The 26,957-nt window shown below is 43.5% G+C and overlaps 1 protein-coding gene across 3 annotated transcripts in view; it reads left to right on the forward strand.

Annotated features, from left to right (window-relative positions):
* Positions 1 to 3,049: 3,049 nt before the first annotated feature.
* The window catches only part of LAMP2 (lysosomal associated membrane protein 2), a 39,060-nt gene continuing 15,152 nt past the window's right edge, over positions 3,050 to 26,957 (forward strand). The window contains exons 1-8 of one of the 3 annotated variants that reach the window (XM_073879206.1): positions 3,050 to 3,294; positions 14,236 to 14,354; positions 15,006 to 15,219; positions 19,323 to 19,481; positions 20,393 to 20,580; positions 21,999 to 22,121; positions 25,953 to 26,016; positions 26,547 to 26,711. In XM_073879206.1, the coding sequence (XP_073735307.1) occupies positions 3,231 to 3,294; positions 14,236 to 14,354; positions 15,006 to 15,219; positions 19,323 to 19,481; positions 20,393 to 20,580; positions 21,999 to 22,121; positions 25,953 to 26,016; positions 26,547 to 26,711 (1,096 nt within the window). In that variant the 5' untranslated portion in view covers positions 3,050 to 3,230. The remainder of the gene's footprint in view (positions 3,295 to 14,235; positions 14,355 to 15,005; positions 15,220 to 19,322; positions 19,482 to 20,392; positions 20,581 to 21,998; positions 22,122 to 25,952; positions 26,017 to 26,546; positions 26,712 to 26,957) is intronic. The other 2 variants (XM_073879205.1, XM_025852721.2) reach the window with 2 other exon arrangements.

Genomic DNA, 26,957 nt, shown 5'->3' on the forward strand with positions numbered 1-26,957 from the left:
TTTCCCGTTCCCTGGCCAAAAAGTCATGAGCTCGCAAAGCCGCTCAAAAGAGTCACAGGGGCCCCTGGCTGGCTCAGTCAGTGGAGCGTGCGACTCTTGATCTCGGAGTTGTGGGTTCGAGCCCCACATTGGGTGTAGAGATTACTTAAAAAAATTTTTTTTTTTTAAAGAGTCATAAACAGGGGATGCTGGCTGGCTCGGTTGAGCGTGCAGCTCTTGATTTCAGGGTCGTGAGTTCGAGCCCCCCGTTGGATGTAAAGCTTGCTTAAATGAATAAATAAATAAAAACTTAAAAAAAAAAGTCATAAACTACCTATGGGGGTAGAGGGTGGGGACGGGGTGTGCTGAGGATTTCTGCACACTGGGGAGGTAGGTGGTGTGCTAGGAGAGAGGAGGTGCACTTAAAAGCACTCTGGATGCAGCAGCAGCAACCATCAAGACACCGGATGTGAAGCTCAGAGGGGAGGGGATCCCACAGAGTTTCTCAAACATGGATGCTGGTCCCACACGTACACATCTGCCTCCAATACAGAAGAGCTTGTGCTAAGCTCCTTTGATTGTGCTGGGGTCATGGGACACTGCCTGCCAAAGGGACTGGTTCTCACGAAATGGTGGTGAGTATGGAAGCTCAGACCAAACAAAGATTTGAGAATGTTTAATCGATTCATTCTAACAACATACCCACCATTTACTTACCGCTTCAAAAACATTCTGTCTCCTGAGGTTCCCGTCCCAGTCAGGGAGCTAGTGTTTGTTTTTGGTCAGGGGAAAAGGTTGTGATAGGGAGATTTAGCTTACCAATCTGTTTATATCTCACTGTCTTCCATTTTTTTATTTGATGATACCTGCAGAAAGTTAAGGGCAACAATGTATTAAGCTGGACATTTCACTAACTGTGATGCTGTTTCCTTATATTTTCAATAAATGAACATTTATTCTTATAGAATCCTAGCTGGGGACCACCTTAGAGATCATCGCTGGCCTGTTAACATTGTCTTGGGGAGTTTAGAGAAAAATATAATGCCCAGGCCCCACTCCCTACCAGCTGAACCAGATCCTCAAGGGCTGGGACCAAGGGGTAATGTTAGTTTTTTTTTATATTTTATTTATTTATTTGACAGAGAGATAGCACAAGTAGGCAGAGTGGCAGGCAGAGGGAGAGGGAGAAGCAGGCTCCCTGCCAAGCAGGGAGCCGGACGTGGGGCTTGATCCCAGGACCCCAGGATCATGACCTGAGCCGAAGGCAGCTGCCCAACCGACTGAGCCACCCAGGCGCCCACAATGCCAGTTTTAAGGTCCCACCAGTTATTCCAGTGCAGCCAGGATTGAGAAACTGCTCTGGTCTCCTTTTATTTTATGGATAAAAATACAGAAGTTAAAGAGATGAAGTGACTTGCACCCACTTTGGCAGCACATATACTAAAAGAGTTGAAGTGATTTTGCCCAAGGTCATGCTGCCAATAAACGGTATCTAACTTTTCTGACTGCCCATCCAATGTTCTTTCCACTATGCTCTTTTTGCGTCTTCTTCTAGAACTTAGGGTTTCGCTGAACATTATGGTTAGGTGATTTACAGTTGAGGGAGAAGGGACAGAGTCCATCAGTAAGGATGGGTGGGGAAACTTGTAAGGACTCAACTCAATCAAGGATTCTCCAGGACATGGCTCCTTTCAAGTCGTATTGGTGGTAGGACAGTCAAATGACCTTCTTTTGCTAAAAGCATTGTCTAATACTGTAGCGTATATTAGTTCCTCATAGAGCAAGTCAGCTGCTCGTGACTCAGTTGCACCTATGAAGAAGTCATGAATAAGTGTTCTCACTTTCAGGAATTAATCATATTAAAGCAAATGACAGGATATACCAATGACTCCTAATTTTTGAGCAGGGGTGGTTGTAGGATGAGGACTCACAGGTCCCATTTGAGAACAGGTAAAAGCTATAGCCCCTCACCCCCTGAAAAATACACATACATAAATGTTGCAAGTAATTCCTGGAGATTCACAGACGGTCCCCTCCACCCTCGCCCACCCCCAGCAAGTTCATCCATTGACACCAGATTAAGATTTCTGGGGCTAGACGCCTTTGGAGCTCTATTTTTTAATGTTTCTCCAAAGTGTAGTCCGGGAACCACAGAAATCGGAATCACCTGGGGTGTTTGTTCAAAAAGCGGACTCCAAGGGCAGCCAGAGACCTACTGTTTCAGAATCTCTGCGAATGAGGTATAGGAGTCTGTATGATATTAAAACTCCCTAGATGATTCTTTCTGACACTAACATTTGAGAATTAGTGCTTTATCCCAACTTGAGATTTTTTTATAGTTTTTGAATGCTTTCCTCTGTTGACTATTTCAGGTTTCATCTGTTCAATTGTTAAGTATACCAAATAGTATGTTTAGTATGAATTCATTAAAGAATATTCACATGTGGATATGCATAGGAAAAACAACTGGAAGGATAGCTAGATAACCATCTGTCTCTGGGTAGTGGGAATATGGATGAGCTTTATTTTTCCCCCTTTATCTTCCTATTTTATTTTTCTCTTTCCTATTTTCTTTCTTTCTGTATTTAAAGAAGATTCTTCCTCTTTCTGAGTTCAATTCCTCCATCCGAAAAACAGGGTATTGTAACTAGGCGAACTTCAAGGCCACGTCTTGCTCTGGCGATCCGCGACACCATATTACCCCCTAGCTCCCTTATCCATTATCAGTCACGTGAACAGCAGGGGTAACAACAGTGTTCCTAGAACAATTGTGTATTATTTTTATATATATTACGTTGTGATGCTTAGCAACCTTTTTAATTCAACAAAATTATTCTCTTCCTCCTCAAGGAGTTGGAACTGAAATGAACTCTACTACGTACACCCCGGAAACTTAATCCTCTCTTTTAAGCCTTAGAAAAAGCCGTCCGCACAGAGCTCTTAGGCGCATAAGAATGATTGTGAACCAAAAAGCCAGGGCGTGGTCGCCCCGCCCACCGGCTCCTACATCACCACCCCTCGCGCCGCTTTCAAGCGCGGAGATTGGCTAAAGGCAAGAACGAGCCCCGCCCCTAGTCTTATGACCCGCACAGAAGCGCCGAATCTTGGCGTTTGCGGGGCTGTGGTCGGTGGTCCGCGCTCCTCTTGGCCCGGTTCCTCAAAGCCTTTTCGCTGGTGTTGCTGCTGCCGTTGCCACCGTCGCCGCCACCTCCACCCCGAGCAGCCGCCGCCGCCGCCTGCTTTGCGGAATCATGGTGTGCTTCCGCCTCTCCCCGGTTCCGGGCTCGGGGCTCGTTCTGCTCTGCCTTGTCCTGGGTGAGTTGTCGGGCCCTCCTGCTCTGTCCCTCAGCCTGGGCCCGGGGAGCCCAGTTCAAAGGCCACAACCTGAAAGACTGGTCCGGGAGAAGGGGGAGGTGGGTTGAGAGGCTGAGCGGCTGACACTGGGCGGCGGCGCTTGGCCCGGGGAGGCGAGCCGTGACCTAGAGAAGGCCTGACCGAGGGATGGCGGGGAAGAAGGGCCCGTGGGAGTGAGAAGGGGCAAGTAAGCGCGGGGGGGGGGGGGCGCCGAGGGAGTAGGTGGGGAAGAGTGAGGAGTGGAGCCGATCTGGGTAGGAAGAGTAACTTGGGGAAGATACTGAGGAGTGAGTCGTAGGAGGGACGTACGTGCGATTCTGGGGTGGCAGAGACAATTAGAGTCCTGGTTTCCTAGGATCAGGGAAGAGTTTTGAAGATGGTGGAAAATTATGGGATGAGAGCGAAAATTGGGGAGGGAAGAGACTGTCGCCTGCGTGAAGAAGCTTGGGGGAAGGGTGGGGGACAGGGGCAGATATGACAGTAGAGTCGGGGGCACGGGGGGGGGGCGGGGGGGGCGGTTTGTGGGTGGGAATTTGAGGCCCAGGAGGAAGGGTGAGTAAAGAGATGAGGAATGATGCTGGATTTGAGTTTGGTAGTTGGAGTTTTGAGGGGTAGGGACCTAAGGTGGCCCGGGGCAATTTCCAGGCGAGAAAACTCAGACCTAATCTCTGGAGACTAAAAGGAAGAGGGGGAACTTTGGTGGGGAGTGAAGATCTGACTTGGAGGCGTTGAGGATGTCGGTTTCCTTTTCTTTTTTAAGATTTTATTTATTTGAGAGAATGAGAGAGCACATGAGAGGGGGGAGGGTCAGAAGGAGACGCAGACTCCCTGCTGAGCAGGGAGCCCAATGCGGGGCTCGATCTCAGGACTCCACGATCATGACCTGAGCCAAAGGCAGTCGTTTAACCAACTGAGCCACCCAGGCGTAGTAGGATGTCCGTTTAAAAAGACTTAAAAACAACCTCCAGGTATTTCGGTTGGGAGGGCCTCCCAGATGTGAGGTTTTGGGGGTGGTGGTCGGAGTCGTGTACGCTGCCTCTCTGCCTTCAGAAGCTCCTTCTCAGTGGCACAGCTGGCCATTTTTTTCATTTTTGGAGGAGAAAGATAGGTAACTTGTTAAAGACTGGGTTGTTACCAAGTCATAAGAATGGCTGGATGAATGTTGGCTGACTGTTTTATACCCCCCTCCCCCAAAGATCACTGGGTCCCTGAGGGCTGTAATGTCTGAAAGGTGAACTTTGACCAGAAGGTCTCTTCCTGACCTCATTCATCCTGTGCTTGTTGCTATCCACCGACTTGCTGTTTGTGACCAAAAAAAAAAAGAAAGAAAAAAGAAAAAACCCAGAAGGAACAGACCCAGATGGGAGTGGCGAGTAAATAGAGATAATAGGGGTCCGAGAAGGCAGTGAGAGGTGCACATGCTGTAATTCACATTTCAGTGGCATAAAATCAGCACCCTAAAATAGTGGATTCTCAAAAAAGGGGCATTTGGCAATATCTGGAGACATTTTTGGTTGTCGCAACAGGGGATTGCGTTTGGCATCTGGTGGGTAGAGGCTGGGGATTCTGCTAAATATCCTACAGTACACAAAATAGTGTCCCCCCAACAAAGAATTATCCACCTCAAAATGTCAGTAGTGCCGAAGTTGAGCAGTCTTGCTCCAGAGTGATAGCGCTGGAAGGGTTCTTGATGATCTGATCTAGTGATTCTCAAGGATCTTTTTGAGGGGGTGCCTGTCAGATAAAACTTATTTCTAAAAGAATACCAAGAAGTTATTTTGTCTTTTTCACTCACACTCTCACCAGTGTACAGTGGAGTTTTCCAGAGGCTTCATCCTGTGTGATGACATCACCACTCTGATGGCTCTGATGTTGTGTTTTATTCACTTCTCATTTTTAATTTCGAGCATGGCAAATACCAATAGATAGAACGCACGTAAACCAAAGCTTTTGAAGTCCTCAGTGGGTAAGAGAGTAAGGGGTCCTGATACCAAACGTTTCGGACTCCCCGAACTAGTGCAGCTTTCCAAATAGGCAGGAGACGCCTTCATAGCCCTTCTGAGAGGGGGCCTTGGAGACTGCTCAAACACAATTCGAAGCTCTAACACTGCTGTGAAGCACTTACTGAGGAGCCGGTGACCCTAGGAGAGGATTGTTTACAACGAAAAGCACCTTATCAGTGGCTAGAACACATCTGACTGAGGCATCTGTTAATCAGTAGTGCACTGCCAATTGAATCTGCACAAACACAACACGGTTATTGTTTAGAGAAAGTGAAAAAAAATAATAGCTGTCCTGCTTGTTGGCTTTCGTGTCATTAGATTTTTTTTTTAATGAAAGCTTTTTTGTTTTGTTTTTACAAAAGCAATGCTTGCTCATTGCAGAAAATAAACAGGCAAAAAGAAGCACATAAAAGAACCCGTCAGCTCATCTGCTAGTTTGCCTAAATTTATTGATCGGGACTAACTAGATTCATCTTCTTGGAAGATTTCCAAGGTCGATTTCCTCCACTTCCAGGTTTAGAACAGGATTTGGAGGAGTAAAAGTTCATAATGTACCTAGACTAGATTTTTCAGACGATGTCAGGGTGAAATAGAAATCATCTCTTTGATACAGCTTTTTCTGGCAGCTGCGTGTTCAGGGTGGAGCTCAGACTCCTTCCATGCGGCTTTCTCTCTTAAGACTTGAGCCCATCTTGAGTTGCTTGGTGGGTTTTGCATACATCACAGTGGATACCAGGAATAAGGTTTTTAAGAACTCCGTAAATATTTGTAAAGGAGCTGCTGTGAATCGTGCTCTTCCGGGGTACCACTGAAGGGGGATCTGTCCTGAATTTATAGTCTCATTAGCTGGAGGGCTCAAGCTGTGCCAGTTTCACTTTGCAACTTTATAACTATTCTGGCTCCCCAGAAACTTTTTAAAAATAGCTGCTTTAGAGCAAGTATAGAGGAGAGTTCTTAGGGGTTATGTATTATTATTGGTCCTTTTCACAGAGATTAAGTTATGCTCTTTATTTGAATGAATTATAACTGACTAGAGAACTTTCTGAAGAAAAGCTCTGTGAGTTTTCTGAAGAAAAGCTATACAGATGCATTATAAAGAGAGTAGTGGCTAAAAATCATTTCCTAGCATCGTAGCATAAGTGTTTTTTCTTTGTGATGTCATAGATTTCAGAAATCTTCTGTTGTCATAGATTTTTTTACAACTAGTTTGACTTCTTGGTGCTTTTCTGGGTGGGAGAAACCTCATATAAATATCCTGAGTGTGCTTCACTGGTAGGAGGCCCCCTCCCACAAATGGTTATCTATCGATTACCCGGGGAGTGGAGACCTGAGTGTTGCAGGGAGGCCAGCCAGGTGACCATCTGGAGGAATAGGAGTAAATCTTGTCATTCCCAAACTCTTAGCTTATTAGGCTAGCCTATTTTCCACTCTTTTTAAAAATCCCATTGCCAGGGGCACCTGGGTGGCTCAGTCGTTGGATGACTGCCTTCGGCTCAGGTCATGATCCCAGGGTTCTGGGATCGAGCCCCGCATGGGGCTCCCTCCTCGGCAGGAAGCCTGCTTCTCCCTCTCCCACTCCCCCTGCTTGCGTTCACTCTCTGGCTGTGTCTCTCTCTGTCAAATAAATAAATCCTTAAAAAAAAAAAAAATCCCATTGCCAGTCAGATCTCCCCTAAGGCATTAGTCTCTGAGAGCCAAGACTATCTTATGCACTGTTATTTCTAATTGCCTACTTAGCACAGCACCTGGTACATGGTTAACCCTGAGATTTTTGTTGAGGGTATTCATTGGTGGGCACTGGGGATATGACTGTAAATTAGACCAACTTGGTCTCCTTTTTCTTCCGTGAACCTTAAATTATGTTTCGCAAGAGGTGTTTTTTGTGTCTTTGTATTGAGAACTTCAAGATCAGTGCTAAGCAGTGCAGATAATTATAAACCATTTTACTGATGTACAATCCCATATCATAATGCTAGTATCTCACTCGTACCCCTTCAGATATACCTCCATAGTAGGCAGGGTTAACATGGAAAACTAGGAAGGCCTCGGTGGGAAGGAGAATAAGGTTTTCACAAAGAACCAATCTCCCTCCCTTTGGAGGTGATCTGAAAGAGAGAGCAGGAGATCTCTCTGTAACCTTAACCACATTCGTTAAGCTGATAACTTTGATTTCAAGGTTCTGCTAAAATTATTTTTAGCTATAGTAGAGATACTTGAAAGGACAGGCTTATTATTTGTCCATTAGTCATTGGTTATCACATCTGATAGGATTATAGATATTCAAATATTTCCCAGGAGCGCAGCTTTCTTCCATATCCTTGAGTGGAATTTGCGATTGACAATGATTTCATAGCAGTGTAGCTGACTTAAGTGATCACTTGGTGCAGGAAGCCTGCTCTTCCTCCTGTAGTGACAAAAGCATTCCGATCATAATTTCTTATTAAAGTGATCAGAGATCGCCTCAGATCCAAAAGTGTACCCTGTAAGTGCTTGTTGTTATCTTGCTGTGCGTTGCAAAAGAATTCTGGAGGTCTGCCAAACACCACTCACTCAGCAATAAGCATTTTCCATTAGTTGAATAGTGTTGAAGCTCACTTCCTTACCCACTGCCTGATCTTAAATTATTTTGTAGCTTAAAATCATTTTATTACTTTTCTTTTTAAAAGAGATTTACCAGAAATTGAGAGTATCAGCAACTGAATGGGTGGTTGTACCTATATTAGGAAGCATAAATGAGGACTTAATAAGTGAGGAACAGTTAATCTGATTTATTAAACCTATGAACAGCAAAGAAAGAATAAATAGATACTGTATGCCTATGTCGTGTTTTTGTTGTTGTTGTTTTTTTTAAGACCCTTTGCCCAACATCATTCTGAACTGATGAGTTTGAGTTCAGGAGTTCATAACTTAACATGATGAAAGTAAACATAGAATTAAAATTTAGGAAGGATTCCTTTAGGTGCTCGATTTACTAGAAGGGAAACTTGTAAGCTGGAATATCCAATTTGCTTGGCAAATTTCTCTTAGCTCTGAAGGGCTTGCATGCTTTCGAAGAACCTGTTCGGGAAGTACTGCAATTCTTAGTTGAGGATAACTTGCCTAGAGTCTCACAGCTAGTAAATTGGGCTGACTTGATTTGAATTCTAGCTTTTCAGTGCCAGGGATGGGGCTCTTAATCGCCTCATTATATTGCCTCTTAGATCATTGTTTTTTATTGGTTTTGTTTTACCACTACTATTATGTTCCCACCCCACCCTCCTTTTGTTTGCAAATGTACATATATATTTAAAGATTTTATTTATTTATTTGACAGAGAGAGAGGGAACACAAGCAGGGGGAGTGGGAGAGGGAGAAGCAGGCTTCCCGCGGAGCAAGGAGCCTGATGCGGGGCTGGATCCCAGGATCCTGGGATCATGACCTGAGTGGAAGGCAGACACCTAACGACTGAGCCACCCAGGCGCCCCTGCAAATGTATATTTTTCTACTACACTTCAGGTCAGATAGACTTGTAAAAACCTAGCCACTTTTTGCGGCATGTCATGCTTGGTGAACTAAGTTGTGAGTTCTAAAAGAACCTGTAAATGAACTTTTTGGAAATAAGATTGAGAGGATATTTAAATTTGAAAAAGTAGATTTTGAGGCATGCCTTTTTCTTTGGAGAATAAACTCTCAGCTCTATAATTACACACACTAGGATATATTCAGCTGTGTGGGGTTTCTCTTGAAAAACATTATTTAACTAAACTTAATTATTTTTTTAAATTTGAGTATAGTTGACACAGCTGTGGGTTTTTGTTTTTAATGTCATAAAGACTTTCAAACAAAAATGGTTTAGCTATGCTAAAATCAAATACAGCAATAAGGATGGAAATGGTTTGCCGGAGACTTTTTTAGCAAAGTGTAAATGTTTCAACTGTCAACTTGCCTTATGGAAAATACATTATTCCTAGCTTGAAATTCATGTCAAAATTTATTGAGGTGAAAACTGACTTGGGGGTTGAGGGAGTATCTAGAAGCCAGATAGGTTAGGTTCATGATTGGGAAGAGCTAAAAAACTGGTCTTTTTGTAATTAAACTATATTTCAGGTCCTTATTGCAGGGTATTTTTACCTTGATATGATCATCCAGGAGTTATTGAGAAACTAATATGTATTCCACACTATTAGGAATGATAGGAGATGGAGGGAAAGTAATAGACATGGTCTCCCCAACCATGGCACCCGTGATGGATGACGTTCATATAAGAGGCACCCTCCTAGGGGCTGCAGCATAGATTGGATCATCTGTTGGTAAGGGAGAATATTGGAATTCAAATGAGTGGCAGAGACATTATCAAAGGGGAATCTTGAATCCATATATATCATTCATTCACAGACTCAGGTCCTTTTTTTATTAGTTAACAAATTACCTGCTGTATACTATAATTTACCATGACACATCAGTTTGTTGTGAAGTTACAGTTGAAAACTGCTGTTTTAGAGCTTGTGACAACATAGGAGTCAGGATTTACAGGCATAAAATAACTGAATAATTCAGGATAGTATACAATATACAGAAAGGTGGGGGTAAGGGCCATGTGTGACAGCTCCTCGAGGCTTTTAACAGTTAAGGAGACCTTGGTAGAGATACTTGGCTGTTGAAAAATGGGTAGCTTATCAGTCCAGGTTCTTTTTTTTTTTTTTTTAAGATTTTATTTGTTTACTTGACAGAGAGCATAAGTAGGCAGAGTGGCAGGCAGAGGGAGAGGGAGAAGCAGGCTCCCCACTGAGCAGGGAGCCCGACGCGGGGCTCGATCCCAGGACCCTGGGATCATGACCCAAGCCGAAGGTAGATGCCCAACCAGCTGAGCCACCCAGGTGCCCCCAGGTTCTTTTTTTTTTTTTTTTTTAAGATTTTATTTATTTGAGAGAGAGCATGAGAAGGGGGAGGGTCAGAGGGAGAACCAGACTCCCTGCTGAACAGAGTGCCCAGTGCAGGGCTCCATCCCAGGACCCTGGGATCATGACCTGAGCCGAAGGCAGACACTTAACCAGCTGAGCCACCCAGGTGCCCCCCAGTCCAGGTTCTTAATTGTAAGCACCAGAAGTAAAATCTGATCGATTTTAAGCAGAAAAGGAATTTATTAAAAAGATATCAGGGCATATGCGTAGGCTTCGATCCCACCATTTCATTCCTAGGTATATACCCAACAGGTACACATCCACGTGTGTTCGCCAGTGTGTCCATGCATAGTAGGACCAAACTGGAAACTGTCCATATGCCATCTACGATCTACCATAGATCAGTAGTGGAGATTGTTATTGTTTACGCAATAACAGAAAGCTACACATACAGAGTGAGTTCGGACAAACTGCAGTTACACACACCATCCTGGGTGAACCTCACAAACATAACATGCGGTGCAAGAAGCCAGACACAAAAGAACATAGTGAGTGATTCCATTGGTATCAAGTTGAAAATCAGGCAAAATTAATCTATACAGTTAGAAGTCAGGATAGGGGTTGCCCTTGGGAGGGGGAAAAAGGTATCTGGAACGGGGAATAGCGGGGGCTTCAGGGGAACTTGGAATGTACTGTTTCTTGACGCAAGTGGACTCAGCTTGTGGAAATTCTTTGAACTGTCTGCTTCACGTTACGTGCGCTTTTCCCTTTCGTGTGTTATAGTGTGCACTCTTCTGTATGTGTGTTGCACATCAATACAATTTTACTTTATGAAAAAATGTGTATCCGGTAACTCAGAATTACCAGAGCTCCTGGCTGTGTATCTCGAAGCCTGGTTGTGTTTCCGAAATCACGCCCCTGAGCCGCACTAACAGCGCCAAGCGTGACACTTCAGTCTGCCTGCTCCGGGCCCCTGCCACCAGCTTGGCAGGGCTTGTTGCCTGGGACCTTGACCCTGCCTGCAGCAGCTTCCGTTCATGGCTCCATTCCGTTGCCCTCCTATCTGAAATCTGGGGTGGATGCCTCTGTCCGGCGGAGCCAAGCACAGGTGCCCATCGCTGCTGCCAGGGAGGTCCGGACAGATGTCTGACGTTTTCAGCTTTTACAGTGGGTGGAGATAGGCCAGAAATTATTAGGAAGAGGCAGAGTCGGCGGGGGGGGGGGGGTGTTTCAGATTTGGGGGCAGCTGCCAGACAGAGAGGGAGATCCTTCCTGAGGTGAACACTGAGGTCAGTGGAAAAACCGTGAATTTCAATTGTTAGGGACAGTGAAGCCTAGGGGTAGAAATTGAGTATAGAGCATGGCATTTGGGTCCAGTGGAACAAGTTTAACCGGATTAAAGGGTGTGTTCTGGGAAAATGGTTTGAGAGAAGTTGAAGGAAGAGGGTGGGATGAGATTAAGGATTACTTTGAAAGTCAGGTGGAGGAACTTAAATTTAATAAGGGAGTTTTGGAGCTAGGTCCAGAGAGGAAGAGGTATTTAAGGACCATTAAACAGGGAGCATTTCTGAGGGACAGCTAGGAGGCATCTGTAGTAATTTAGGGGTGGGACAGTGGATTGGGAATAGAAATAAAAGGCCAAGATTGGATTTAAGAGAGGATTTGACGGGGGGAAAAAACCCAGTAGGACTTCACGAAGGGAATGAAGTAGAAGCTAATTCCCAAACTTGTGAGCCTGAGTGACTGTACTGGGTCCCACCTCTCCTTGAGAGCTAGAGAGGCCGAGAAGGGGACCAGTTTAGAGTGAATTTTCGTTTTGGAATTGTTGAGTGTGAGGTTGATAGCGATTGAGTGAAAGTGGTTTCCGGTGCAGTTGGGAGAGGTAGAGAGGAAGGAAGCGGGGAAGCTCTGTGAAGAGAACAGCTCTCACTGGGAGAAAGGTGGTGAAGGCACCAGAACAGAAAGGGCTGGAGCCCTCAGGGCATTTCTCAGTTCTCATTTTCAGGTCGGCAGCTAGACTATCTTGAATTTACCGTAGTGGTAAATTTGAACCACAACTTGTGCCTTCTGCTGCATGACGTTTGAGGTCTCCCACGTGGGCACGTCGGGGCTGTTACCATCTTTTGCCATTTTTTTTTTTTCTGTTACTTTAGTATCGTTGGAAAGTAAATGATTAATTCATGTGAAGCTTTTCTTGGTTATTTCCAGCTGTTTTGAAGCCTTTGAATACAAGGAGGTTATGTTAAAGCTAGGGACTTTAAATATAAAAAGCAGGCCTCCAGTCGATTGGAAACATTAGAAGACAGAGTTCCCAGCACCACTACAGGGTAGCCTTGGGTCAGGGATGACAAGCTCCTCCATTCCATATTGTACTTAGAAAAGAACGGCTATGAAATCTACTTAGGCCTCACGAGGTCTTTTCAAGCCTTAACCAATACATTAAGTACTCAGTAACCACAAGCTTCAGCAGAATTTTCAGGCCTGTGAGGCAGCTTGGTCTCTGGAGCATCACGACGGTCGGCGTCCGTGTACAACTTGAAAGCTATTGCTGAGGCACGCCTCCTTGGTATTCCTCTTAGGACTTTGTGCTGTACAGTCAATAGCATGTCCCTACTTGTAGATGACGCTGGGTTGCTCAGGTATCATTAAAGGATACGCATCTGTCTTAACAGGAAACAGCTCACCCCTTGGGTAATGTGTGAGACGGTGAAGAAAAGACAACCATCTTAAATGGTTGTCAGTCATTTATACTGCTGGTGTGTTTGCTGGCACATAGTATTTTGAGTCCTTGGGCTCCTCAGTTTAATAGGTGATGTCCCTGTGTAGATCAGAGCCAAGTTAGCTCAAAAGTCCCAAGGCTTTTCTGTCCCTGTAAGGTTTCTCTGCCTAAAGAGGTAGCAGGTTCAGAACATAGGAAGTGACTTTGAGTCCATGTCAGAAGATTCATCAGCCTTCCTAATCGATTGGATTTTTAAAATAAACCAAAGTGATGAATGTTACATTTATAAAAAATTAACCTTTTGCTTTTAGACCTAACAGCCTTTGAAACTGTTCTTTTGGTCACATGGTACACATGCTTACAAAGAGCTATCCCACACCTTCATATCAGAATAAAATAGTTTGCCAAGACATCCGTGTGTCATGGGTCACATAGCTTGTGACAGGATTGAAAGCAAGACCATAGAACATCCGATCTATCATTATTTTGACAGAGAAAGTTCCACCAGCTGGTGTGAGGGAGACAGGGTTTTTTGTTGTTGTTTTTGTTTTTTTATTTAAAATCAGTTAATTAACATACAGTGTATTATTAGTTTCAGGGGTAGAATTTAGTGGTTCATCAGTTGCATATCACACCCAGTGCTCATTCCATCAAGTGCCCTCCTTCACGCCCATCACCCAGTTACTCCATCCCCCCACCCCCCTCCCCTCCAGCAGCCCTCAGTTTGTTTCCTACAGTGAAGTCTCTTATGGTTTGTCTCCCTCTCTGATTTCATCTTATTTTATTTTTTCCTCCCTTCCCCTATGTTCATCTGTTTTGTTTCTTAAATTCCACACATGAGTGAGATCATATGGTATTTGTCTTTCTCTGACTTACATTACTTCTCATAATACCCTCTAGTTCCATCCTTGTTGCAAATGAGAGAGACAGTTTAACACCCCCCCTCCCCAAGCTTCCCGTAAGCTCATTTACCTTAAAAACAAAAGTCCTGACAGGCAAAACTAGCAAGGCACAGATGAATGTGGGTATGGCTATTAGGAGGCAAAAGGCAAATGTCACCGGTCTGTGCCCTTACCTAAGCACCCTAGGTCAAGTAACCATTCCTTCTAGAAGGGGTGATGCTAATTTTATCAATAGGACTCCGCTAAAAATACAAAGAAAAACCATCGCCAAGATACCATATATTTTCAAAGTATTTTGTTTCATTTCAGAGCTGGTTGAATTTCAGTGGTGGATAGAGCTTTTTGTTTCAGATATGTTTTTGTGGTACAATTTTACAGTCTTACTCTTTCTAATCTAGGAGCGGTCTCATCTTATGCCTTGGAACTTAATGTGACAGACTCGGAAAAAGCCACTTGCCTTTATGCAAAATGGCAGATGAATTTCACAATACGCTATGAGACCACAAGCAAAACTTATGTAAGTGCTTTTCTTTTTCCTTGAGTTTTACAGTAGGAACTCAGTTCTACCCTTTATCCTTTGTATACATTTATGTAAGTAAGATTTCATATGTTAACTGACTTAACACTTAAATTCTGTGGGTTTCCAAAAACATACATACTTGAAGGTATTTTGTTTAGTGTTGGAAGGAATATCTTATTTCATGGGTTCTTTGGAGTTCTTCTTGCAGTTGATTAAGGGCAAATGATCCGAAGACTGTGGCGTTTAGGTCTGACTACATCTGTAATGCTTTAACATGTGCACATCAAAGCTTTCCCATTTTTAATAGTTTGCTGTTAAAATATCCTTGGGGTGGTATCCTCCCAACCCTTTTGCCTTCTTGTTTTCTTTTAGTTAAGGTCCTGCCTCCTTATAACCTGATTTTTTTTTTTAATCAAGAATAGAAGTTCAGGCCAATTTTCCTTTTCCTTTTCGACATACATGAATTTGTCCAGAGGACTGGTGTGTAGGTAAAGAATCTGAGACTGGTTTACACAATGGGCCAGGCCAAGGGCAACCTGGCTATGGGGGAGGGGGGGTGACAGAGACTGAATTGGCACATCCTCTCCAAATGCTTGGTGCTCATTACTCCCTGTTTGCTCCTTACCCCCGAACTTCTTTTTCTTTTAGAAAACTGTAACCATTTCAAACTTTAGCACTGCAACACATAATGGAAGCATTTGTGGGGATGGCCATAACAATCCCAAAATAGCGGTGCAGTTTGGATCTGGTTTTTCCTGGACTGTGAATTTTACGAAGGAGGCGTCTACTTACTCAATTGATGGCATCTCGTTTTCCTACAACATTAGCGATAACACGACATTTCCTGATGCTAAAGATAAAGGTAAGCTTACAAATTAGATTTGTGTTATGTTCTCTTGCTCTTTTTTTTTAAAGATTTTATCTATTAATTTGAAAGAGAGAGACAGCACGTGCGCACAGGGGGAGGGGCAGAGGGAGAGAGAGAGAAACCCAAGCAGACTCCCTGCTCCCACGCGGGGGCTCGATCTCATGACCCTGAGATCACAACGTGAGCTGAAACCAGTAGTGGGACACTTAACCGACTGCACCACCCAGGCACCCTTCTCTTGCTTTATCTTAATGATATAAATGTAAATAATGTGAGAAATCATCTGCATGCATGTCTGTCTTCCTAACTAGAACAGAAAGTTCATTCTTTGTATCCCCACCCACCACGTACAGCAGTGTTCGACACGGTGGTGGTATTTGCAGTCATTGTTTGAGTGCTTTACTTTGTACCACAGAGTACCCTGAGTGTGTGACTAGCTGCATCTCAGTCCATAATAGGGAAGTAGATACTATCCCAGCTTTATAGGTAAAGGGAATGAGGCTTGATGCAATAAATGACTTCCCTGGAGGTCACACAGCTCGTCAGTGGGTGAGTTGGTGTTTGAACTCAAGTCTGTTAAGCTTACAGGGTTCATGCACTTCACTATTATTTTTTATTTCATTCAATTAGTGGGTAGTCAGCAAATGCTGAATGAATGAGAAAATCCTTTACCGATAGCTATTTTAAATCTGCACAAGTTCAGTAACCTGAGCTCGGCAGAAATGCTTCATCTTCAGATCTTTTTACCATTTAGATAGGGTTTGGACTGGAAAGTAAATGATTAAAGGCAAAATGACTGAAGTCAACATTTGTTGCTATTTTGAGACAATTTCAGGTCAAAATGAACTTGGAAAACCATTGGCTGGCAATAAGGCGTTCTTGTCCCTCTTAGAACCGAAATGCATACTAGATTTTTTTTTTTAATGTACTAAATATTTTGAAGGCATGGATAGTGAAGATTTCAGTTTTGTCAGGGCTATAACTCTCCTTTCTTTCCCTTCTATTGAGGTTTGGGTTAACATGGTGTCTGTAAGTAGCTTAGCATTTTTCACAGATAGTATTTCGTTCCGACCCCAGAAACACAGGCAGATAGGCTTCAGTTGCAAGCCCTGGGGATGAATGACTAATTTGGAGGTATGGATATCAAAAGATCCTATTTTCGGGACCCAGAGATGAATTCGTTCATGCAAAACCTGGGCGGTAACACGGGCGGAGACTTGGAAATCAATCCTAATTTTCTCTTTCCTAATCTCTTCGTTTGAGAGGATGGCTAAAGCAAGACTGTTACTGGTTTACTTGATATATTTAGCTTTGTGCCCTGCATTGTCATCTAGAACTAGTCTACGATTTGCCCCTCACCTTCAAGGAGTTCTAAAACAAGTTGGGGAGACAAAGCAAAATTGTTTTTCCAAGTTAGATGGCAAAAGTAGAAAGCGCTTGAGATCAGTGTGATTTGTTGTTGTTGTTCCGGGGTTTTGTTTGGTGGGGAAGCCTGTCGACCGTCTCTCTCAGGGTGCAGAGTGAACATTGCGGATGGCATATACTTCCTGAGCCCGTCTGTGAGTGCTGGTCTGAGTGTGTCCTCACCAGTGGTCTGCTTGGGAGCAGAGAGAAAGGAGAGGTCAGCGGGCGTTGGAGGAGTGAGAAATCTTGGTGTAGGGAGGGACCTGAGCTGAATGGTGGAGTGGCTAATGGAGCTTGAGTCAGGCGGAGAGATTGAGCAGAGGATTTCCAGCAGGGGGAAGCATAGTATGTGCAGCGGTAGCTGGAGAGCTGCCTGATGAAAATAGAGGCCGTGTGTGTAGCAGAAGGAAAATCAAGTGGGCTGGGTGCAGCGGGTCTAAATGATAGGGGGCCTTGGAAGCCAAGGAAAGGCATTTAGCTTGATGGGGTAGACACTGGGGAACCATTTTAGGTTTTTAAGCAGGAGAATGACATAACAAAAGCAGAGACAGTAGTTCATAAAGAATGTTCTGCAGGATTAATTTGGAAGTGAAGAGACTGCAGGCAGAGATCTGGCAGCTTTAAGAGGCTATTAGAGTAACCAAGGGATGATGCAGCGCGTGCCTAGACCAAGGGGGTGGCGGGTAAAAGGACAAATCTGACAGATTTGAATGGAAAAGCTATGGACTCTAACATTAACATCTCACTCTCCTCCTTTTTATTTTAAACGAGGGGCGGATGCAGTTTTTTTTATTACTAGCGTCTATGTAAGGAGATACGTGAAACTATTTGGAATTTAAAATGGCTTCCTTAAATGGACTGTTTTTGAAATAATTTAGTGTTTTATTTTTAGCCATCTGATAATCGAAGTAACTTTGAAAGCTGCTATTTTCTTTTAAAAGTTTTTTTTCATGATTAAAATACAGAAAAGTCCAGAGAATAATATAATAGACCTACATGTATCTGTTACCTGGAATTTATAAGTGCCATTTTTTTTCATATTTGCCTCATCTTTTTTTTTCTTTTTTCTTTTTTTATTTTAATGAGAGACAGAGCATGAGAGGGAAGAGGGTCAGAGGGAGAAGCAGACTCCTCCGCCGAGCAGGGAGCCTGATGTGGGACTCGATCCCGGGACTCCGGGATCATGACCTGAGCCAAAGGCAGTCGCTTAACCGACTGAGCCACCCAGGCGCCCTTGCCTCATCTTTTTATTTATTTAAAGAAATAGGGGCGCCTGGGTGGCACAGTTGTTAAGCGTCTGCCTTCGGCTCAGGTCATGAGAGCCCCGCGTCAGGCTCCCTGCTCGGCGGGAAGCCTGCTTCTCCCCCTCCCACTTCCCCTGCTTGTGTTCCCTCTCTCGCTGTGTCTCTCTCTGTCAAATAAATAAATAAAATCTTAAAAAAAAAATAAAACCTTACAGATACGTTTGAGGTTTCCTCTGTACTCACTCCCCAGAGCTTCCCTTTCTGCCTCCCAAGAGGCAGCCACTCTTAGGAATTTGGGGTGGAGCCTTCTTATCGGTGTGTTTATATTTGACTAATCTGTACACATTCATAAATAATATAGTTTAAAAAATTATCATTTCATAGTAGAGCTCCAGTATGTCTATAGATTGTTTCTGAGGTCTTTCTCTATAAGACAGTTCAAATACCGATTCACTTATGTTAACAGTGAGAAACCGTTTTGTGGAAAAATGTTCTGGTTCTTTGGTTTAAATTTTTTTTTCCCCCTCTGGCCATTAGGGGGTGCCAAGACAGCATTAATTGGCTGCCTTGCTACATGATGGAGAGGCCCCGAAGGCAGCCCCTATTAAGGACCTTGTATCCCTTCCTTCCTTGCTGCTTCTCCGAAAGAAACTAAGCCATTTGGTGGATAATTGTGATCATAGTCTTTTGAGGTTTCACCATAGGCATGGTAATAAAAACTCCGTACAGACTGACTGTAACTTACTCTTTTCACATTCTGAAGATTTCTTAAGATGGAATAGTCTTGAAATGTTATCCAGGAAGAGGTTCCAAAAGCTCATTTTATACTTTGGGATAGTAGCACAAAAATAAGGATTTACTCTAAAGTCCTTGATGGCTCCATCTTCCTTCCTTCTTTGGTTACAAAGCCCTGTTGATCATACCTGAGCTGTGTTTTCAGTTTGGTCTCTGCTCTCTTTCGACTGCCTCTCACCATCTTCATTTAGGCAACCCCCTCCCCTTTTGCCTCAGCCAGAGCGATAGCCTTCTAACTACTTTCCCTCTTAAATGACTTCCCTTAAAAGTTTTTTTCCCCTGCCTAGCCCCCACAATTTTGCCATCTCCCTTAGAATAAACTAAATGTGTGTTACTTATTTCCAGCTTTAAAAACTGAGACTAACTTTCCGCTGCTATACAGAATAAAAACCTAACCTGCCCTCCTCCAGGTTCCATCGGTGCGTGGCCACTTGCGACTCGTCTGTCCCTCCTAACTGCCATCATGTCTTTCCTCTTACTCCCTGTGTTTCAGTCCCAGTGAGTTTGTCATTTCTTGAACGTGCCATGTCTTCTGTCACCTGAGGATGGGATGAGGCAGGCGGGCAGAAGGAGAAGAAAGTCTACAGATAAATTTATGTGATCACTTTGAGAACTACCTTCTCGGGAACAGCTAGTGTTAATCTTGTTTTGTAGGAATTTTGACCGTCCATGACGCTGTGGGATTCAGAATTCCTTTGAACAACATCTTCAGATGCAATAGTTTATCAACTTTAGATAAGAATGGTGTCGTCCAGTCCTACTGGGATGTTCACGTACAGGCTTTTGTCCAGAATGGCACAGTGAGCACAAAAGGTGAGTTCTTCCAGTGTATATACTTGGATCCTAATTTAAGATTAGAGTATACCAGCTGGCTTTCATTGACGTTGTTATCTGGAAGCATTTCTATACTAAGCCTTGTTCGTAGCTTACACTGGACTATAAAGTTTTTGTAAATAACCACAATTCTTGTTCTTGTGGAACTTGTGATTTCAAGTTGATGATGTACACGTTGTACGATGGCTTTTTACAAATGCTTGACCTGTAGGGTTTTCAGCTGATCAAACCTAATCTTTGTTTGAACAGATCCTCAAATAGCTTGATCATCAGCTCTTTAGCTTAGGAATGAGATTCTTGTGTTTGAATCTTGAATTTTACAAACTGCTTTTGTAACATATATGACTTTATGGAAATGTCATAATTTCTCATTCACCAGCTCTGAAAACCTACCAGCCCTTCCTAAGGAGAGATTGAAATGCCTCTGATTTGTTGAAGGGGTGATAAAAATAATGGTACAAATAAAAGGTTCATTTGTATTTAAACCCTTTAATGATTTCTGAACGTTTTCCTGGTTAACACTGTCCTTCCTTCTAGTGGTTGTATGTGGGAAAGAAGAGGGCAGGAGTGAAATGTTTTCAAACTTAAATCTTTCATTTTCACATCAGAGGCAGGTGACATTCTTTGGGAATAAAGGGACTTTGGGGTCTAAAAAGATGAGTGTGTGGTAGATAAAGTATGAAGTAGAGAAAGCGCTGGTATGTGTCTGGTGGGTCATAACTCTTAGAGATTGTCGGCATCCAAAGCAGCAGTTTGGGAACCCCTCTGCCCAATTCCCCTAATATAACCCTTTGGACTTCCATTGTGAGAAATATTTGGTTCTTTCCTGGTCTTAATGTATTAAGAAAAAGGCCACTTGAATTTATTTTGTCCTTTGTTTGTTTCTTTAGAGTTTCTGTGTGAAAAAGATAAAACTATAACCACTGTGGTGCCCATCACCCCCACCACTGCACCATCCCCTACTACAACACCCACTCCAAAGGAAAAACCAGAGGTGGGATCCTACTCGGTTAATAATAGCAATGGTACTTGCCTTCTGGCTACCATGGGGCTGCAGCTGAACTTCACTCACGATAAGGTATAGTTCTCTGTTTTTATTGATATGTTCTTCTCGTATCTCCTTTCAAATATGGTATATCCTATCTCTGGCCCAAGAGTAGTGTTGCTAGACTGGTTCTGTTTTAAAGAAATTTTTTAAAAAATATTTTATTTATTTATTTGGCAGAGAAAGACACAGTGAGAGAGGGAACACAAGCAGGGGGAGTGGGAGAGGAAGAAGCAGGCTTCCCGCCGAGCAGGGAGCCCGATGCGGGGCTCGATCCCAGGACCCTGGGACCATGACCTGAGCCGAAGGCAGACGTTTAACGACTGAGCCACCCAGGCGCCCCTGTTTTAAAGATTTTTTAAAAATTTATTTATTTGAGAGAGAGAAAGAGAGCACGAGCAGGGGGAGAGGCAGAGGGAGAAGCAGGCTCCCCGCTGAGCAGGGAGCTGACGTGGGGCTCGATCCCAGCACCCCCAGGATCATGACCTAAGCGGAAGGCAGAAGGCAGACGCTTCACCGACTGAGCGGCCACCCAGGTGCCCCTTTTGAATGGAGATTTGATGTTCACTTGTTGAGGTCTGATAAATTTGGAGTTACTGTAACCATGAAGAGTTAATGTCTGTGTCAAGGGGTTGTCTTGGCCAGCAGGAAACCTAGCCGTTTCAGGGACTCTTTGAGGTTTAGATTCTATTTACCATCAGTAGATCAGAGTACACACAGGTGATTTTTATTTCAGTCAGTTTAAAATATAACTCCTTCACATTTGTATCTGAAACACAGTGTAGGTTGATGTTTGGGAAAGTGCCACTGTTTCTCCACAATGACTCCGATGGTAGCGATGTGCTCAGGGCTCCAGTACTTGGCGCCAGTTGTGGTTGCAGTGTTCCTCTGAGCCTCCAGGGGGCGTGCCGATGGGCAGATCCCACTTCCAGAGTCTTGCGACTTCAATAAGCTAGACAGATGGCTCTTGTGCTCCATAAAATGTGTCTTTTTTTTTTTTTAAGATTTTATTTATTTATTTGACAGAGAGACACAGCGAGAGAGGGAACACAAGCAGGGGGAGTGGGAGTGGGAGAGGGAGAAGCAGGCTTCCCGCCGAGCAGGGAGCCCGATGCGGGGCTCGATCCCACGACCCAGAAATCATGACCTGAGCTGAAGGCAGACGCTTCACGACTGAGCCACCCAGGCGCCCGAAATGTGTCTTTTCATTTGGCTTATTACTGAGGAAGCTTCCCTCTTGTTTTTCTTTTCATTTTCATTTTTTTTTTTTTTAAGTTGTCTGAGTCATAGCTTGAGGGCCTGGGCCAACTTTGAAAGTAAGACACCATAACCTTAAGTATGCAGACAAAAGGATTTTTTGTTCTCCACTGAAGTTGCTCATTAGAGTATAAGGTTTTTGCTGTGGACGCGTATGGTTAAGCTGTACCTTTCTCTCTGTTCTTCCCCTACAGGTTGTTTCAGTTATTAACATCAACCCCAATACGACTGACTTCACCGGGAGCTGTCAGCCTCAGACTGCCCTGCTTAGGCTGAACTGCAGCAACATCAAGTATCTTGACTTTGTCTTCGCTGTGGTGAGTAACAGATTTCTCTAAGATTAAGTTCGTTTTCTTAGAAACACATCTGAAAGGCTAAATAGCTATGTGTGTGTGTAGAGGGGTGGATTTAGCTCTGTTTTCCATTTCAGCACTACTGAGTTATAAAGTGTAGTCCATCGACCCCTCTTAATCCCTCAGAGTCACCTCAGTGATCTGTGGGCTGGATTCTTAATATTCATGTTCACCAAAAGCGAGTATTCGGCCATTATATAGACTTCATGGTAGGGGCAAGAATTAACCCACATCAAAAAAAAACAAAAACAAAAACAAAACCTCTCTAATCTAATCGATACAGAAATATTTAATAATAAAGTATATATATTTATATATTATATATTGCAAAAGATAAAAAGTAATTTCCATAATATGTTTCTCTATTACTGGTTGGAAAACTCGTGTTTGTTTACTCTAATATTTTAGGTTTTTGGGAGTCTATACTGTTTGTCATAGTATCAGTAATAATAATAGCTAACATTTATCGAATACTTGCCATCTACAAGACTGTGTAAGTACTTAACATGCATAAACTCATTAAATCAAGATAGCGTATAATGGTAGCATTCGGATTTTTGTTGTTCATGCTTGTATGAAGGGCTGAACCCCAAAGAGAAGGTTCCAGGTTAAGCATACGTGCTCTGCTTCTTGCTAGTGTAAATTCATCACTGAGGACTTTTATTTCTACCTTCTCAGAAGCAGTTATTACCCTCATAATTTTTGGGGTGTGTGTGTGTGTGTATGTGTTCTGGCAAATAGGAATGGGAAAGAGGGGACAGCCATCAATGAGGGAAAATGTTAAGCCGCCAGCAGTTCTCAAACTAAGGGTTATTGTATAGGTAGGTTAAAAACCAGTTCTGCTTTTAAATAAGATTACAATATCTAGGGATGGGGAAATACTCTCAACATCTGATATATAAAAAAATTAGATGTGTGGTGTTTGTTTCAAGTCCGAACTTGGTATCTTTAGTCTAAAGCCCTTTTTCTCTATGGAATGTACACAGAGTAATTGAGGATTATATCAGGCAATTATATCTTAGAGAGGTTTATAAAAATCTTCCCTTTACCAGCATTGAAATCATTCCTCTGTTACAGTACACATATGACCAGAGGATTAGTATTAAAAAGGTCTGGTCAGGCTTGTCCTCTTCACTGCGGTAAAGCAGGCCTCCCCAGACATATTCTTTTAAAGGTATCTCCTAGGGATTATACTATCAGTAAGAATGAATAAAGTAATATTTTAGGTTCCTTCCCTTTGGAGTGATTGAGTTTTGATCTTTCTAGCTGTGGTCGGGTCCTAAAAGGAACATGATTTCTTCTAACTCTTACGGGGAAATATTTAATAATTATAATATCTGATTAGCCCAACAGACTATTTTTTTTTTTAAGATTTTATTTACTTATTTGACAGAGAGAGAGCACAAGCAGGGGGAGCGGCAGGCAGAGGGAGAAGGAGAAGCAAGCTCCCCACTGAGCAGGGAGCCCGATGCAATGTGGCGCACGATCCTAGGACCCTGAGATCATGACTCTGTTTCCCGCTTGTGCTCTCTCTCTCTCTATCTCTGCCCCTCTCTCTCAAATAAATAAATAAAATCTTTTTAAAAAAATAAAATAAAAAAATAGTGACATTTTAACCATGCTATAGGCACTTCGAAAAATCAAGAAACACCTGTAATACCACCAGACTTCACTGGGGCCCATCTTCAACCCTGTCATGATAGACGCTTCAAAGGAGAATTTATTGAATTCGAGTGTGTTGAGTACAGGGTGCCATGGTGGGATTCAAAGAAGAAGACCTCTACTAAGAAGGAGCCCACAGTTTAGTGGTAAAGATAAAAATAGACAAATGACCGTTTTTGTGGAAGGCCTTGAATACTACACTAAGGCTTTTGAACTGGATTCTGTGGGCAATTAGAGCACCATTGGAAGGTGCATTCCAGGTGGGATGAGTGATAGGCCAGGAGAAAATACAAAGTCTGTGAGAGTATGGAGGAGGCAGTGGTTAATTCTGGGTGGAGGAGACTCAGCAAGGTTTCATGGAAGAGATGACATTTGAGCTGGACCTTCAAGGGTGGGTCAGGTTTGTACACGTGGAGATAAGGGGAGTAAGCGGAAAAGTACACGTTATTTCTGGAAAAAGGAACACAATCAAGACCAGCTGGAGAATGAGGCACGTGGCATGTTGAGGGAAAGACAGGCATGGGAAAGTAGTTGGGACAAATTGTGGGGAGCCTTGAATGCCAAGGCGAGACAGCCTAAGGCGAGGAGAGGTGTAATGAGGTGGTCAAGTCCTCCTTTGTGCTTCCTCCTGACATTTCTCTGCATCTGTCCCCTCCGTTTTTGTTCCCCACGGCCTCTGCCCTGAGTCCAGCCTGCATGACCTCTTACCTCCCAGCCTCCCAACTAGTCCTTCTTCCTCTCCTCCCTCGGTGTTCTTCTGCATCCGCTTAATCTTCTGGAAGCACAGCTCCTCCTCAGAAAGCTTCAGCGGTTCTGTTTTACCAACAAGGTAACCTCTAACTTCCATGGCAGGGTAGTTTAAGTCTCTCCCCCACACTGCCCCCCGCCCCTGCCATGCAATGGAACCTGCGTAACCTGCATATCCGGCTTTGTGTCTCCTCCTTTCCCTTCTCATGAAGCCTGTGTTCTGTGAGGTAGGAGAGCGCAGTAGCAACCAGCGCCTCGGCTCTGCAGCCAGACTTCCAGGGTTCTAATCCCGCCTCACTGACCACTAACCATATGGCCTTGGGGAAAATCACTTAACATCGCCATACCTCGAGCACCCCATCCCAGAATGGGGTGTTACGATTATTCAATGACACCTCACCTGTAAAAAAATTTTTAAGATTTTATTTATTTATTTGACACAGAGAGGCAGGCAGAGGGAGAGTGAGAGGCAGACTCCCCACTGAGCAGGGAGCCCAATGCGGGGCTCGATCCCAGAACCCTGGGATCATGACCTGAGCCGAAGGCAGATGCTTCACCAACTGAGCCACCCAGGCACCCTTGCATGTGAAGTTTTAAGAACATCACTTGGCACTAAGTTTTCAAATGCTGGCGTACTTGTGATGGTGCTTATTTTCTAGCTACCTTTACTCATGCACTTGCCTTCCTGAATACCCTTTTCTGCTTGTTTCCTCATTGAATTCGGCCCAGTTCAAATGGCGCATCCCTAAGCTCGTATCACTCTGCTTCTCCCCTACTTAGAAGTCGTCTATCTCCTTTTAATTTTTATAATTTATCGCTGTCTTTTTTGCAGTATGGTTATGTCTTTATGTATTTATCTTATCTTCCCTGGCAGATTGCAAACACGGTGGGGGCAGGATCCAAGCCCGGTTCATTTGGCTAGCTCCCTGGAGCACTTAGATATGTTGCCTTGTACATGCTAAGCACTAACATAATTAGAATGACTGGCTGATAGATGCATGCTTCACAAAGATAATCGTGGCGAAGGAAAGCTCCCAGCTGGAGAGGCTGAAAGGCGGGGAGGGAGCCCAGTTAAGAGACTGTCATGATCCAAGCTAGAGGAGGTGGGGGCTTAGCAAGTGACAGGAGGAATAAAATGAGGGAATGAATTGTTGAGTGTTGAAGAACCACGTGACTACACCGTTGGTCCAAAAATTGGAAACAAAATGCAGAGGAGAAAGGATTCTGTCACATTTTCCTTAGCTGCAGTTTATTCTGTTGGTCCGGGTCTAATCCATGGTTTTATCTTCTGGGTAATAGGATTAGATTGCTTTTCATCTGTAGATATTAACTGTACCTTTAGACAGGTGTGGTGTGTTGATTAACTGGAAGCTCTTTTTCTAACAGAAAAATGAAAACCGATTCTATCTGAAGGAAGTGAATGTCAGCATGTACTTGGTTAATGGCTCCGGTAAGCAAAGCATTGGCCTTGGGGGAAAGAGTGGGTTACACTGAAGGAATAGAAACCACAGTTGTTTTGTTACCAAATAGTGCCTTTTATTTAATGGAACAGAAGAATCTGTGTGAAAATTATACCTTGACCACAACTGAAAATCAGTAACTGAGAACTATAGTGTTTTTATCTTTTCAGTCTCCCTCGTTTTCAAGTAGGGTGGATAATAGTTAAGGATGTGACTGATTTTTAGACCACAGAAACATCTATAGGAAGATAGGAAACTTAGTGATCCTAAGAATTGCTTTTTTTTTTTTGGTAGACCCTGTACCCCAGGGTCCCATACTTCACTGAAAAATTCTGAGGACTGTCCCATTTCTTATGTTGATAGAATAAGAAGTTACTAACAGGGGCCCCTGGATGGCTCAGTCGGTAGAACATGCGACTCTTGATCTCTGGGTTGAAAGTTCGAGCCCCATGTTGGGTGTAGAGCCTACTTGGGGAAAAAAAAAAAAAAAAAGCTCCTAACATGTTTGTTTTCTTTGAAGTTTTTAGCATCGCAAATAACAATCTGAGCTACTGGGATGCCCCCCTGGGAAGTTCTTACATGTGCAACAAAGAGCAGACTGTTTCAGTGTCTGGAGCATTTCAGATAAATACCTTTGATCTAAGGGTTCAGCCTTTCAATGTGATGGAAGGAAAATATTCTACAGGTAAGAACCGAGCAAGTTTTATCAGTAATTTATGTTCTTATGTTGACTAATAGGTGGCTTTTCCTTTGACTCATGGAAATTTAAGCACTGAAATAGAGAAATATGAATTCACCTCTTGTGACTCTGTTGGAGAGTTCGCATGGCCTTGAGCAAGTTCTGTGAACTCTGTATTTGGCCCATCATTTTGCTCAAAGTAGATTTCTTTGTGTGTGGATCTGAAACCCACTTGCAACCAAGTTCTTAAAA

Source organism: Callorhinus ursinus, unplaced genomic scaffold (genome assembly GCF_003265705.2).
Source record: "Callorhinus ursinus isolate GAN/ISIS: 27379988/994484 unplaced genomic scaffold, GSC_fseal_2.0 scaffold33, whole genome shotgun sequence".
Lineage (NCBI taxonomy): Eukaryota > Metazoa > Chordata > Mammalia > Carnivora > Otariidae > Callorhinus > Callorhinus ursinus.